Consider the following 16,747-nt stretch of genomic DNA (forward strand, 5'->3'; position numbering starts at 1 on the left):
AAAGTACTTTTTGGAAAACTGGGACGCCATGTCATCCCGACTAAAGAGGACAAGGACAACCCAAGTTGTTATCAGCGCTCAGTTCAGAAGCCTGCATCTCTGATGGTATGGGGTTGCATGAGTGTGTGTGGCATGGGCAGCTTACACATCTGGAAAGGCACCATCAATGCTGAAAGGTATATGCAAGTTCTAGAACAACATATGCTCCCATCCAGACGTCGTCTCTTTCAGGGAAGACCTTTTATTTTCCAACATGACAATGCCAGACCACATACTGCATCAATTACAACATCATGGCTGCGTAGAAGAAGGATCTGGGTACTGAAATGGTGAGTCTGCAGTCCAGATCTTTCACCCATAGAAAACATTTGGTGCATCATAAAGAGGAAGATGCGACAAAAAAGACCTAAGACAGTTAAGCAACTAGAAGCCTGTATTAGACAAGAATGGGGCAACATTCCTATTCCTAAACTTGAGCAACTTGTATCCTCAGTCCCCAGACATTTCCAGACTGTTATAAAAAGAAGGGATGTCACACAGTGGTAAACATGGCCTTGTCCCAACTTTTTTGAGATGTGTTGATGCCATGAAATTTAAAATCAACTTATTTTTCCCTTAAAATGATACATTTTCTCAGTTTAAACATTTAATATGTCATCTATGTTGTATTCTGAATAAAATATTAAAATTAGAAATTTCCACATCATTGCATTCTGTTTTTATTCACAATTTGTACAGTGTCCCAACTTTTTTGGAATCGGGTTTGTATTTACAATCATTTGATGGTTGTGCTTACACATGTTATGCATAAATGATTTATGTCCTCATAAGTGATAATCTTCCACTTTCTGCCACAGAACATTTTCATAGTATGACAGTTTTTTAAGGATCTTCTAATATAAGAACTTTATAAGAATATCTTTATCTATGTGATTTTTCACCGTACATAAAACCTCACCCCATCTCTCGCTTTCTTTCTGACAGTCTTATTTAAACAGCTTTTTGTACAGCATACAGTGGATTTCCTTCCTTTCACTGTGGGCTCCAGAGCACAATAGTACAGAGCGGAGTCAGTGACAGCAACAGAGGAGATATTCAGATCCACACTACTGTTGTGTATTCTGTGATGGATTGAGACTCCAGCAACTGGAGGATCAGCTTTTGTAACTGCCCCATAATAATCCAGTATGAGGAACTTTGGTGGTGAACCTGCATATTGCCGATACCAATGAAGACCTTGAACAGAACCAGTGTAGCTACAAGAGAGTGTCAGACTCTCACCCTCATCAGCAAACTGATAATCACTGTATGGTGTGATGACTTCTGCCGCTCTGGAACCTGCATTTAAAGTGTAAATTTAAAGTAAAATAAAAAAGAGAGAAAGAAAATAAATTGACATCCTCTTTCAAATCTATTAAAATGCAATTTTGTTATTGGCTTCTGAGAAACAGTAGCCAGGCTCTTTTGCTTAAAAAGAGAGCTAAATTAAAGTACAAAACTAAATGTGTTCTATAGACTGAAAAAAGAAACTGGTGTTGAACAACTTTTCACTCAGAAATTGCTTGTAAATTTCACATTTAATTACCAAGAAACTGCAAGTAACACATTAAATTAAATATTAGAAAAATATAGTATAATATTTTCTTTTAAAAGAATAGTAATACTCCAGTATTATTTGTTTTATTGACAACTTCAAATTATATATATATTTTTTTACAGTGAACTAATAAAATGTCCACATATGCAATAATACCCTACCTTGAGCTGATGATAGTAATGCAATTAAATAAATCAACATGTTGGCACAATAATCAGGTTTGAACAGGAGACACATAGAAACATCTGTTAATCAAATAAGGCTTGTGAAATGTTGACAGTCTTATTGCATTTCACAATGTATATGCTAAACTCCTCCTACTCAGACAACATTCAGCCCTCATCTCACACAATATATGACAGACAAGACTGTTATTTATAACACAATCCCACATTTTTAATAAAATAAATAAATAAAAGTATTACATTGATACAGATAAATTACAAGTTACAACATATTTCAGTGACATTTTAGGGGGATAATCTTGAAATGAGGATTCTATAGCAATAATTATTCAGATTTGCAGAAAGCATATTTATGTTGCTTACAATTCCGATTAATAGGATTTTCTTTTGCTCTTTTGAACTTGATCTATTATATAAAGCTCAGAGTTACTGTCTCTTTGTGTTTGACATCTTTGATTATTCTGCCCTCTGTATTCTTTGTTTAAAGAAAATACCATTAGAATTCTGAATGTAAATACTGTAATTCACTCAGTTCAAACTGCATGTGTTGTTTTTGCTGCAACTTCACCCCCTAGTGGCAGATGACAAACATATACATGTATCAAAAAACTGGTGCATTCAAAATGGAGACTAAAATGTGCAAAATTGTTCCAACTACAGTACAGTGGACAGGAATTTATGAAAACTTTTTTAGAATTGTTTTCCAAAATGTACACTATATTACACAGATTTTAAGAAGACAGTGAATAGAATCCATAATAGTTTGCATCAGAATAGTGTTATCTTCCATCACTAGCGATTCATCTTGTCAAATCATTTCATTTTTAACAATGAAGAATGGATGTGTATTTTGAATACAAAGCTCAGAGTAATTCATAAACAAATTGCAATTTGAGAGCACAATTATATATTCTGAATATATGCCTTCATATGCCTGATGGATAGACATCACTGCAAATTTGCAATTTCATGTTTTTGTATGGTGTGTTGAATGTTTCCTGTGACTGTGGGCCTCAAAGCACAGTAGAAGAGAGCAGAGTCTGTTACAGCAGCAGAGAAGATGATCAGATCCACACTGTTCTCTTCTTTTCTGTGGTTGATGGATATTCCAGAAACTGGAGGATTAGCATGAGTAACATATCCTGAATAATCCAGAATGAGGAACTGTGGTGATGAACCTGCATATTGCCGATACCAGTGAAGACTATCAACAGAACCAGTGTAGTTACAAGAGAGTTTCACACTCTCACTCTCAGTGGCAAATGCTGCATCACTGTATGGTGTGATGACATCTTTAGCTCTGTTACCTACAAAAAAAACAAACAAACAAACAAAAAACTTAAATAAAGATTGTTGAGCATATTTAAATATTTAAAAAAGCATTTTTTTTTTAGTTTGTTTAGTTAGATCGATCAATCAATGCTCCATACCTCAAGCTAAAACAATATAAGGTACATCGTTTAACCTCTTAGTTAAAATAACATTTTATCTCATGAAAGAGCAAAATTCACTAGCTAGGAATCAATCTGATTACTTTTGCAATCAGAAGCTAGTTTTTAAACAAAGAAGAAAAAAAAAACATTAAAGTTAATCATTAACAGCTCCTATATTACCAGCCCACCAGATGGCAATCTAATCTCATTGTAGGAATTCTATTGTTGCTGTTATTATTGTCACTTATTTTTTTCTTAATTAGGTTACATTAGGATTTTGGAGTTAGGTAACACATACATAGCTTACAAATCATGGAGCTTTTATTTACAGTTAATACCTAACCCCAGTATGTGTTGCTTTAGTAGTCTTGTGGAATGGTTGCTTTTCAGCACAATCAGTCTCAGCTTTAAAACCCATCCGCACATACAAAATCTAAGCAACCAAACAAAATTGGGACTGTACATCAGAAACATTAGGTTGCATTTTATTTTTATTTATTTATTTTATTTCCCATATTTCTGCAGATTGACTGTGATGCAGTTGAATGTGGTATATTTTACCCTCTGTGTAGGAAAGGTTTTTGTACAGTGTTGTTTGTTTTCCTGTCACTGTGGGCTCCAGGGCACAGTAGTACAGAGCAGAGTCTGTCACTTTAGCAGAGGAGATTTCAAGATACGTGCGGGTTTTCTCTTTATTCAGTTTTCCAGAGAATCGAGGATCTAGTTCCACAACTTCAGACTTCTGTAAAACATTTCCAGTAGCATGTAGAATGACTAAAAGAAATTCAGGAGCCGATTGGGGATATTGACGATACCAATATAGTCTCGCCGCTGAGGAGTAGTTACAGGAGAGAGATGTAATGTCCTTTTCTGTTCTGTATACTTCACTGTAGACCGGTGTGATGACATTCCCAAAAATATCACCTGCAGAAAGAAATATAAACATGTAGCTTGTTTAAAAAAAATTAACATGTTAATCTAAAAAGGGAAAAACAGATAAGCAAATGATAAACAAAAAGCATGCCAGTCTGAAACAGAATACATACCTGCAAGAGAAAAAAGCAAAATAAAAACAAAGAGTATCATTGTTCAGGACAATATACAAGTTAATCTGCAACACCTGTTACTGTTACTGAAGTAAGCATTTCATTTTTCTTTTTTTTCTCCAATGAGAATTTCTCTATAGCCCCTCCCCTTAAAGCTGTAATTCATAAACTGCAATGCATGGAAAACCATTTCAAAATATAAAGAGTTTATTTGAAATAGAAATCTTCTGTTACATTATAAATGTCACTTCTGATCAATTTAATGCGTCTTTGCTGAATAAAACTATTAATTTAAAAATAAATCTGACTTTTCAATAGTTGTGTATATGTAAACAACACTTTAAAAATTACCTGTTATGAGAACAAGGAGTTAACAAAGTTTTTTTTTTTTTTTTTTTTTTTTTTTACAAATTTTATGTTATGTTATGTTCATTGTTATTGTTAAGTTCCTCAACAAGGTTGAGAAATCTGAAAGAGGTGGACCTAACAAACATTTTACTGTTTTTTTCTTCAGCAGGTTTGACCGCATCCTGTTGTCTAAGACACATAGTTGTGGTGGATCACTGACACGCTTATTATGTGTGTGTTTTTGTAAAGCATCTGTGGAGTTTGTATCACTGGGCTCCTACATTTAGAGCACAGTAATAGAGAGCTGAATCTGATAGATTCACATTTGTAATGGTGAGTGAAGTGAATGTAGGCGATATAGTTATCTTAAAGTGTCTGTCAGATACATTCCCTTCACCAGACGAGCGAGAACTTTTAAACAACAAATATTGAGGTTCTCTATTAGGATACTGTCTGTACCAGTAAAGCAAAACATTATTTTTCTTTCTTGATTGTATTGGTATATTCGTCTCTTGGTGCAATTTTGTCTGCAAATCCACCTGAAATTAATTTTTTTTTTAATACATCATGATCTAGAATCTCTAATCAGGATAGTTTCAATAAAACATCCCTTACGAAAAAGAAGTTTATTCAAGTGTGCTATTAGTATACTTCATTTAAACTAAAAATAGGAAAGTATGCTTTTAGTTTACTTTTTATGTACTTCTCAGAAATATACTTAAAATGACATTTAAGTATACTCAACTTATACAAACAAAAAAGTTTAAATATATTTGAACTATACTTGTACTCCTAGAATCCGTGTTTTCATTGTTATACGATAGAGGGCGCTAGGTCATCTGATATGAAACAGCATCAAAACTGTAACATTGTGGAATAAAATGTCGGCCGATGAAGAGGTAATAATTACAGTCAAGCTTTGGGGTGGTGATCGACTCTACATTTTGATTATCATTCTGAAACCAATTCATAAGTCTTTTTTCAGATTTTTGTTCAAAATGTTAATGAACTTTATGAATTTTGTTCAAGCTGATAATGAACGTGAATTTGCGCAGCTTGTCTGTTAACAACGGCTCTGTGTAGGAACAGCTGCTCTATGTGAAATCACACACCTGATGGAATTTACCGCTGATTAGAGAACCGGCTTTACTGACAAGATCCCCATTAATTATCGGCCAATATATATTGTGCACCCCTATTATAAATGTCCTTACTATATATATATATATATATGTGTGTGTGTGTGTGTGTGTGTGTGTACATATATAAACATCAGAGTGAGGTTTGCTTTGCATTAAAATGGAATATTGATTGTTCAGCCTAGAATTGGGTTTAGTGTGATTTAGCATTATTTACCTGTATCTACAATGAGAATCACGAATAGCATTTGCTTCTCCATGTAGTCCAGATGTAGTTTGTATTTCTATTACTGTTAGATTTAGAAAACTGTACGTGAATATTGCTTTATAGTGTGAATGAATGTTTTGTGATATCCAGTACATTAAATTAATGCACTGAGTGAAGTTCCATTTGTGTATTAATATTATGGGTGTGGTTAGTGGCATGTGTAACGCACAATTTAAAAGCTGGTCTCTAACACCTCCTCTTAAAACTGCAGTCCTGAATTTATGATGCAGATCATCTCTTTTTATCTTAGATTGGTGATCTCTGATCCTGAATGTGTTTATGATGATACATTTTGGCATTTTAGCCAGTATACTGTTTCATCTAAGAATCGTTGTCAGAAAGTGCTGTTCATATTTTTATGTAACATCTTTATTGTTTCACTTTTTTGAAGGTTTTTATTGTTTGCTCCTTTTTATTATTTGGGCTAGTGTGACATTCAAAAAAGTGACATCTGAAGAACAATTAACATTTATAATCAATCATGTAAAATTGTTTTTTTTTTTCATGAGAATTTAATTGATTATAGATCATTTTAATGACATCCTTAGAAATGAATACAAATGAGAAAAGAGATGACATAAGACATAAGAACCATGCAATGCATGCTAAATTGTATTCACATGCACTTATGCAACCTTTTTAATCTTCTAAATTCACAGCTGTTACCACATTCACTGTTTTTGGTTTATAAAAACATGATGTGTTTTGATACTGATTGATTAAAGACTCTTCAAAGCATTAATTTCATGTAAGTTTTTGTAAAGCTTCTCTGGTATTTTGTAACACTGGGCTACTTCAAGTGCACAGTAATAAAGAGCTGAATCTGACAGAGCTGCTTTTAAAATAGTAAGTTCAGTGGATGACTGGGATGTAGTTGACTGAAAACCATCTGGTATATCCTCCTCACTGCTCTTTGATCGAGCGCCTTTATACAGTATATATTCTGGTTCTCTGTTTGGATATTGTCTGTACCAGTAGAGCCAAATATCATTGCTGTTTGTTTCATATGTGCAGCTCAGTTTCACAGACTCTCCTTCTTCTCTGATTATATTAGTGTCTCCTTCTCTTGGTCCAATTCTATCAGCAAAAACGCCTGAAAAGTGAATCATATTTTAAAATACAATCATGTAATTTTTTTTGTTTGATAAAAATGAATGTTATATTTGATTGAATTATTTGATTCACAAAAATAAAAATAGCTATGATTAAAAGTATATTTACCTGAAACTGTGATGAGCATTATGAGTATCATCTGCCTCTCCTCCATCTTAACTGAAGTCCACTTTAAAGATCAGATTTTTAATTTCTAGTACTTATTAAACTGATTTATTATATAATCATTATTAACATACTGATTTATTAGTTCCAAATTATTTATAAAATTTATAAAATGAATAAAAATATGAGAGTAGCTGGTGGTTGAATGAAAGCACTGAGACTGAGTCAAGTTCTGTTGTGCATGAATAATGTGGGTGTGGGTTAGTGAAATATGAAACATGTTCTGTGCTTTCAAATGTGTCTCTTATAGACGTCAGGTGCTTGTTTTGTGTGAATAATACAGCTTGTGAGATAATGTTGCCCCCTTCTGTTGGAGCTCAAAACAGCATGTTTTGTCCAGTTGCTTTACTGTTTTCTTTAAAATGGTAAATATGCTTGAGTTATTTTTATTGACATTTTTTATTGACATTTTATTGACATTTTATTGATTATTTTTATTGACATTTCAATTTATATTTACAATCATTTGATGGTTGTGCTTACACATGTTATGCATAAATGATTTATGTCCTCATAAAATCAAAAAACTTACAATCTCACACATTCAACAACATAACATTTTCACAGTATGACAGTTTCAAGGATCTACTAATATATATCTTTAGTATCTATGTGATTTTTCACCGTACATAAAACCTCACCCCATCTCTCGCTTTCTTTCTGACAGTCTTATTTAAACAGCTTTTTGTACAGCATACAGTGGATTTCCTTTCACTGTGGGCTCCAGAGCCAGGGGCGTTGCACAAGATCCTGGGCCCTATGCATAGGCAGTCCTGATGGGCCCCCATGCCCCCCCCCCCCCCAGTACTATTTAATTTTTTTAATCCCTACATGAACAAACTGCTGCAGATGGACTAAACCATTTGGCGCATTAGCAAGGGGGGTGGGATCATGAGACCGTCAGTCAATCAACCAAGTTATTCAGCCAATACACAAAATTTACATTTCATCTGAATTTAATTAGGAAATGAAAAAATCCAGGTAAAATAAAATATATTCCAGACTTTTCAAGGGCCCTCTCTTCCTTTTGGGCCCTGGTAATCAGTACTGGTTTTACCCCAAATCCGACGCCCCTGTCCAGAGCACAATAGTACAGAGCAGAGTCAGTGACAGCAGCAGAGGAGATCTTCAGATCCACACTACTGTTGTATTTTCTGTGATGGATTGAGACTCCAGCAACTGGAGGATCAGCTTTTGTAACTGCCCCATAATAATCCAGTATGAGGAATTTTGGTGGTGAACCTGCATATTGCTGATACCAGTGAAGACCTTGAACAGAACCAGTGTAGCTACAAGAGAGTGTCACACTCTCACCCTCATCAGCAAACTGATAATCACTGTATGGAGTGATGACTTCTGCCCCTCTGGCACCTGCATTTAAAGTGTAAATTTAAAATAAAATAAAAAAGAGAGAAAGAAAGAAAATAAATTGACATCCTCTTTCAAATCTATTCAAATACAATTTTGTTATTGGCTTCTGAGAAACAGTAGTCAGGCTCTTTTGCTTAAAAAGAGAATTAAATTAAAGTACAAAACTAAATGTGTTCTATAGACTGAAAAAAAAACTGGTGTTAAACAACTTTTCACTCAGAAATTGCTTGTAAATTTCACATTTAATTACAAAGAAACTGCAAGTAACACATTAAATTAAATATAAGAAAAATATAGTATAATATTTTCTTTTAAAATAATAGTAATACTCCAGTATTATTTGTTTTATTGACAACTTCAAAATCTTTTTTTTTTTTTTTTTTTTACAGTGAACTAATAAAATGTCCACATATGCAATAATACCCTACCTTGAGCTGATGATAGTAATGCAATTAAATAAATCAACATGTTGGCACAATAATCCGGTTTGAACAGGAAACACATAGAAACATCTGTTAATCAAATAAGGCTTGTGAAATGTTGACAGTCTTATTGCATTTCACAATGTATGTGCTAAACTCCTCCTACTCAGACAACATTCAACCCTCATCTCACACAATATATGACAGACAAGACTGTTATTTATAACACAATCCCACATTTTTAATAAAATCAATAAAGAATAGTATTACATAGATACAGATAAATTACAAGTTACAACATATTTCAGTGACATTTTAGGGGGATAATCTTGAAATGAGGATTCTATAGCAATAATTATTGAGATTTGCAGAAAGCATATTTATGTTGCTTACAATTCCATTTAAATTGCAGGATATTAAATGTTATACATTTGATTAAATTATGACATAAAAGCATGAAGAATGAGTTTTTATTATTTATTGGTTAGCTGGATATTTTATGTACATTGAATAGTAAAATATCAGTAGAAATATCCTTGCTTTTAATACTTTCCCAAAATACAGTGAGGTTTTTGTACAGTGCAGTTTGCTTTCCTGTCAGTGTGGGCTGCAGAGCACAGTAGTACAGAGCAGAGTCTGATACAGCAGCAGAGGAGATCTCCAGATCCACATGGCTTTCTGTTTTTCTGTGATTGATGGTTATTCCTGGAACGGGTGGATTAGCTAGAGTTGTTACCTCTGAATATTCCAGTATGAGGAACTGTGGTGGTGATCCTGCATAATGACGATACCAGTGAACACCACGAACAGAGCCGCTGTAGTTACAGGAGAGTGTCACATTGTCACCCTCAAGAGCAAATTCTTTGTCTCTTTTTGGAGTGATGACGTCTGAGGCTCTGGAATCTGCAAATCAAAGTGGTGTTAAATGTATTTTCAAACACTTCCATTTGAATAAAATGCTTTTATTTTTACAATATTATACCTTCGGTTGATGACAGCAGTATAATAATATAGATCAACATGTTCACTCACTGAACTAGTAAGAACAAGCTAAAAACAGAGCAGCTGTTTCATACAGTGTTGTGTGATGTTCATCTCTACTCAGCTGTATAGAGTCTGTGCTAAACTCCTCCTTCTGTCCTGAAATTAAATCTGAAGCACCTAAGAAAAGATGAAATGAGCATGCATACAATAGCTGTTTAAATATGTGTTCATTTCTTTTAATTCTTTGTGTTTTGATAATGCATTTGTGTTCTTCATTTTGCTGCTCATTGCCAATATTTTGACTATTTCGCTCATGTATGAGTTTCTATAATTTTTAACGAGACTTATAAACACAACATAATATGAGAAGAGATAACCTAACAAACAAGTTTACATGAGAAGTATATGCAATACATGCTATATTCACATGCTGTGACTTTTTATCCCCTAAATTAGAGCTGTTACCACATTCCCTGTTTGTGGTTTATAAAAACATGATGTGTTTTGATACTGATTGATTAAATACACTTCAAAGCATTACTTTCATGTAAGTTTTTGTAAAGCCTCTCTGGTATTTTGCATCACTGGGCTTCTACATTAAGTGCACAGTAATAAAGAGCTGAATCTGACAGAGCTGCTTTTAAAATAGTAAGTTCAGTGGATGACCAGGATGTAGTTGACTGAAAACCATCTGGTATATTCTCACTGCTCCGTGATCGAGCGCCTTTATTCAGTATATATTCTGGTTCTCTGTTTGGATATTGTCTGTACCAATAGAGCCAAATATCATTGCTGGTTGTTTCATATGTGCAGCTCAGTGTCACAGACTCTCCTTCTTCTCTGATTATATTAGTGTCTCCTTCTCTTGGTCGAATTTTATCAGCAAATCCACCTGAAATGAAATGCATAATATTACATATATAATGATTTTATACAGAATTAGTGTATATTGCAAGTTACTGTAGCTGTGAATAAAATACAGTTTATTTACCTGAAAATCTAATGAATTTGCTTTACCAAAATTACACAAAGCAAGTGAAAATATAAACTTTCACCAGGGTATTACTTTAATAACCATAAGTCGACATTCACTACATTCAGTGTTTGAAATGAAATGTTGATAGTACTTTTTAATCATCATTGGTGAACATCAGTGAAATGCTTGTGAAACATAACTTGTGAGATTATGTTGCCCCCTTCTGTTGGAGCTCAGAACAGCATGTGTCTATTTAGAAATAATGTGCTTTCTTGAATGGTAAATGTTTGAGCCACTTTTACTTTGTTTTCATTTGTCTGTGGACTATTTAGAAATATAAACAAAATGTTTTCTCAAGGTTCTACAGAAAACTACTTTAAACTATATATCAAAGCATGAGAAATGTTTTTTTTTTTTTAGCAAGTTACTGATATTTATTTATTTATTTATTTATTTATTTATTTATTTATTATTTTTAAGCTAACACAAACAAATGTCTACAGAAATATGCTGGATGATTAATAATTAACCCACTGGATGATTAACATAAGTCAGGTTTTTGTACAGTGTAGTTTGTTTTCCTGTCACTGTGGGCTCCAGAGCACAGTAGTACAGAGCAGAGTCTGTCACTTTAGCAGAGGAGATCTCCAGATCCACACGGGTTTTCTTTTCATTCAGTTTTCCAGAGAATCGAGGATCTGTTTCCACAATGTTAGACTTCTGTGAAACTTTCCCTGTCCCATGTAGGATTATCAAAAGAAATTCAGGAGCTGAACCGTGATATTGGCGATACCACTGCAGACTAATCGCTGAAGAGTAGTTACAGGACAGAGTTATATTGCGTCCCTCTGTCCAAAACACCTCAGTTTGGACTGGCGTGATGACATTCCCAAAACTGACACCTATGAATCAGATTTAGTCATATTAACTCCATTGTCATGAAATTAAAAAGCACAAGATACCAAAAAGAAAAAATACAATTAAATAGAATGGAAAATATGAAAATATATAATAATGTAAAAATGTAAACATAAAATTCTTACATGCAAGAGTGCAGAAGAAAAGTAAAAAGCTGAGCACCATTATGCAGTGGATTAGTTCCCCTGCCGCACAGACTGTTAGACAGCAAACCTTCACTGTCTAGCAGATGATGTCTCCAGATAGCACCTCCCCTAGAAACTGCACTCCCATTAAAACACAATGATCCTTTTGAATCTTTTGAATCTGTGACAATTCCTGAACTTGAATTTACTAATAGTCTACTGACTACTAACTAAATAAAATGTGAAATAAAATCTTTTATCTTTTAGAATTATGCAATAAAAACAAAAAACATCTTAACCATCAAATAAGTACAGCTGAAACCATTCAGAGGATAACACAAGGCATCTAACAAATGCTACAAGAGTCATTGGTATGTGTTCTGTACATTTTAACATGTCGTCCTCTACTGGTAAAACTTAAAACACTGACATTGGTCTGGTGTGTTTGTCTACATACACAGTAAATCATATAATATTTATTCTAAATCACCCTTATTTGTATTTGCACTAAACTGGCTAATGAAATGTTTGCATGCTTCCTAGACTCATATAAAATAAAATCTGAATAATTTTGCTTTTCCTTAATAAGAATGATCATATTACTGTTACTGTTCACATCACAAGCTGTACAGTAACTTGAGCCCATTTGAATGCTCACTGAGGTCGTATTTGAAACCAAGGGAGTGATTATAATTTTCTCCAGCCACAAAGATATAATTATCACAAAATAATCCTGACGCTCTGTTCTTAGGTTCTGTTAATCTCCTGTCCCCAGAAATTTCTTGCTGAGGAGTAACTATGAAAGACTTATAATGTCCCCTTCTGTCCGTAGCATATAAGTTGCAACTGGTGTGATGAAATTTTCAAAACTTAGAGCTGCAGATGAAATTATCAACATTTCTATCCTCATAAGACTTACAAATGACCAGATCAAGAAAATTATGAGGGTTGAAATGAAAGAGATCAAAGCAAAGGCATAAAACAAAGTATCATTTTCAAAATTATGGTTTTCAGATTCATCAGCATGACAGAGTGTTACTGAACTAAATATTCATTTATTGTCTAGCTGAAGGTGTCTGCAGATAGTACCTTCTCTTAAAGCTGCAGTCCTGAATTAATAAAGCAGATCATCTCTCTCTGATCACAGATCTGAGATCTCTGATTCTGAATGTGCTTGTGATGATAACTTACCACCTACAGTAATTCATATTTTTCATTAGCCTCAATAGAATTTAGACCATATTTAGTCAAATATGCTGATTAACCTAAGAAGCCTCTGTCAGAAAGTGTTGTTCATATTTTTATGTAATGTTTTATTGTAAAACTACACATGAAAAACAAAAAACATAAACATGAATAAAAAAAATCATAATCATGATTGTAAATAAGTTTTTTTTTTTGTGTGTGTGTGTGTGTGTGTGTGTGTTTTGTTTTGTTGTTGTTGTTTTACAAGGATTTAATTGATTTCAGATCATTTTAAATGATATCCTTAGGAATTTAAACAACATAAAATGAGAAGAATAAAAAATATAGAAGTGATAATGTGAAACCATGTGATGCATGCTATATTATATTCACATGCCCTTATACAACTTTTTTAACCACCCAAATTCACAGCTGTTACCACATTCCCTGTTTGTGGTTTATAAAAACATGATGTGTTTTGATACTGATTGCTTAATGACTCTTCAAAGCATTAATTTTGTGTGAGTTTTTGTAAAGACTCTCTGGTATTTTGCATCACTGGGCTTCTACATTAAGTGCACAGTAATAAAGAGCTGAATCTGACAGAGCTGCTTTTAAAATAGTAAGTTCAGTGGATGACCAGGATGTAGTTGACTGGAAACCATCTGGTATATTCTCACTGCTCCATGATCGAGCGCCTTTATACAGTATATATTCTGGTTCTCTGTTTGGATATTGTCTGTACCAGAAGAGCCAAATATTATTGCTGGTTGTTTCATATGTGCAGCTCAGTGTCACAGACTCTCCTTCTTCTCTGATTATATTAGTGTCTCCTTCTCTTGGTCCAATTCTATCAGCAAAACCGACTGAAATGCAGTGAATTATATTTTAAAATACCCTGATGTAATGAAGTTTTTTCCATTAAAAATGATATTAGATTCAATAAATTGGTTCAAAAAATATAACTTATTGTGATTAAAAGTATATTTACCTGAAACTGTGATGAGCATTATGAGTATCATCTGCCTCTCTTCCATCTTAACTGAAGTCTAAGGATCAGATTTTTGTTTCTAGTACTTATTAAATTGATTAATTAGATTATTGTTATTAACTTACTGATTTATTAGTTCCAAATTATGCTGAATGTGGCTTTATAAAATGAATAAAAATATGAGAGTAGCTGGTGGTTGAATGAAAGTACTGAGACTGAGTCAAGTTCTGTTGTGCATGAATAATGTGCGTGTGGGTTAGTGAAATATGAAACATGTTCTGTGCTTTCAAATGTGTCTCTTATAGACGTCAGGTGCTTGTTTTGTGTGAATAATACAGCTTGTGATATAATGTTGCCCCCTTCTGTTGGAGCTCAGAACAGCATGTTTTGTCCAGTTCACTGTGTGCTTTAAAATGTGCCATCTAAAATGGTCACTTTTATTGACATGTACTTCTGATTACAATCATCTAATTGTTGGGCTCACATATGTTTTATGTCCTCATAAAAGTGATAATCTTCCACTTTTAGCCACAGAACATTTTTATAGTATGACAGTTTCGTAAGGATCTACTAATATAAGAACTTTATAAGAAATATCTGTGTGATTTTTTAAAAACATAAAACCTCACCTAACCTCTCGCTTTCAGTCTTATTTAAACACCTTTTTGTACAGCATACAGTGGATTTCCTTCCTTTCACTGTGGGCTCCAGAGCACAGTATACAGAGCAGAGTCAGTGACAGCAGCAGAGGAGATCTTCAGATCCACACTACTGTTGTCTATTCTGTGATGGATTGAGACTCCAGCAACTGGAGGATCAGCTTTAGTAACTTCCCCATAGGAATCCAGTATGAGGAACTTTGGTGGTGTACCTGCATATTGCTGATACCAGTGAAGAACTCGAACAGAACCAGTGTACTAAGAGAGTGTCAGACTCTCACCCTCATCAGCAAACTGATAATCACTGTATGGTGTGATGACTTCTGCTGCTCTGGAACCTGCATTTAAAGCGTAAAGAAACATTACATCTGAAATGTATTTCCTCTTTTAAATATACATTCTCCATTTAAATGCAATAAAATGTATATACGTAATAATGCAATGTTGTTATTAGCTTGGTTAGCTAAAAATGCATTTCTGAGAAGTCAGAATTTTCAAACAAACTTCTTGTTTCCACTAGGGAATCATTATTTACAAATTACACAAAACCTGAATTTTGTCTTTAAAAAAATCAATGTTTTCATCCTAAAATGTTTTCTAAGAATGTTTAAGCATATGTGGCAATATCCTATCTTAAGCTGATGATAGTAATAAAATTAAATAGATAAACATTTTGGCACAATAATCAGGTGTGAACAGTAGGCACAAAGAAACATCAGATGATCTAAAAAGACTTGTGAAATGCTGACAGTCCTATTGTACAACATCTGTGCTAAACTCTTCCCACTCAGATTGACAACATTCAGCCCTCATCTCACACAATATACATTATGAAATGTTATTTATAACACACTCACACATACTGAATAGAAATAAGAATATGAATAAATATAGATAGAGAGATAAATGACAAGGTACAACACATTTCAGTGACATATTTTAGGGGTGTAATCTTAAACATAAACATGACAGAAATTTATTTAGCATGTTATAGACAGAAATGAGGGTTCTCTAACAATAATTATCCAGATTTGCAGAAAGCATGTTTATGTTTGTTACAATTTAGTTTAAAATTAAAATGATTTAAATTTAAAACTATAGTCCTGAATTTATGAATTTATGAAGCAGATCATCTGTCTCTGATCCTACAGTGGATGTGTTCATGGTAATTATTATGTGGGATTTCAATGGAAAATCCCTTCTGAGTTACTGTCTGTACCAGTAAAGCTTACAATAGTGTGTGTTACTTGATATCAGTAGGAGCTGTCCTTTTTTTTTGGAAATTTGTTTTACTCAAGCTGTGGTTTTCACATTTCTATCAAGGCTCCATAAGCATATGAAAACTGTTTTTGTACAGTGTTTTTGTACAATGCCATAGGGTTTCCTGTCACTGTGGGCTGCAGAGCACAGTAGTACAGAGCAGAGTCTGATACAGCAGCAGAGGAGATCTTCAGATCCACATGGCCTTCTGTTTTTCTGTGATTGATGGTTATTCCTGGAACGGGTGGATTAGCTGGAGTTGCTACCCCTGACTATTCCAGTATGAGGAACTGTGGTGGTGATCCTGCATAATGACGATACCAGTGAACACCACGAGCAGAACTGCTGTAGTTACAGGAGAGTGTCACATTGTCACCCTCAAGAGCAAATTCTCTGTCTCTTTTTGGAGTGATGACTTCTGAGGCTTTGGAACCTTCAAATAAATGTGGTGTTAAATGTATTTTTCAAACACTTCTGTCTGAATAAAATGCTTTTGCTTTTACTTTTACAATATTATACCTTCAGTTGATAACAGCAGCATAATAATGTTCACTCACTGAAC

The 16,747-nt window shown here is 33.8% G+C and overlaps 3 gene segments (V, D, J or C); all 3 read right to left on the reverse strand.

Annotated features, from left to right (window-relative positions):
* Positions 1 to 3,432: 3,432 nt before the first annotated feature.
* Positions 3,433 to 4,341, reverse strand: LOC109068882. The segment is given in 2 exon segments: positions 3,433 to 4,139; positions 4,262 to 4,341. Coding segments are annotated over 2 exon segments (465 nt in total).
* A 2,316-nt stretch (positions 4,342 to 6,657) lies between these two features.
* Positions 6,658 to 7,501, reverse strand: LOC122148786. The segment is given in 2 exon segments: positions 6,658 to 7,109; positions 7,238 to 7,501. Coding segments are annotated over 2 exon segments (420 nt in total).
* A 4,143-nt stretch (positions 7,502 to 11,644) lies between these two features.
* On the reverse strand, positions 11,645 to 12,299 carry LOC122148790 (the record flags this gene model as incomplete). The annotated part of the segment is given in 2 exon segments: positions 11,645 to 11,949; positions 12,091 to 12,299. Coding segments are annotated over 2 exon segments (345 nt in total), but the record flags the coding sequence as incomplete, so codon positions are not given.
* Positions 12,300 to 16,747: the final 4,448 nt, after the last annotated feature.

Source organism: Cyprinus carpio, chromosome A2 (assembly GCF_018340385.1).
Source record: "Cyprinus carpio isolate SPL01 chromosome A2, ASM1834038v1, whole genome shotgun sequence".
Lineage (NCBI taxonomy): Eukaryota > Metazoa > Chordata > Actinopteri > Cypriniformes > Cyprinidae > Cyprinus > Cyprinus carpio.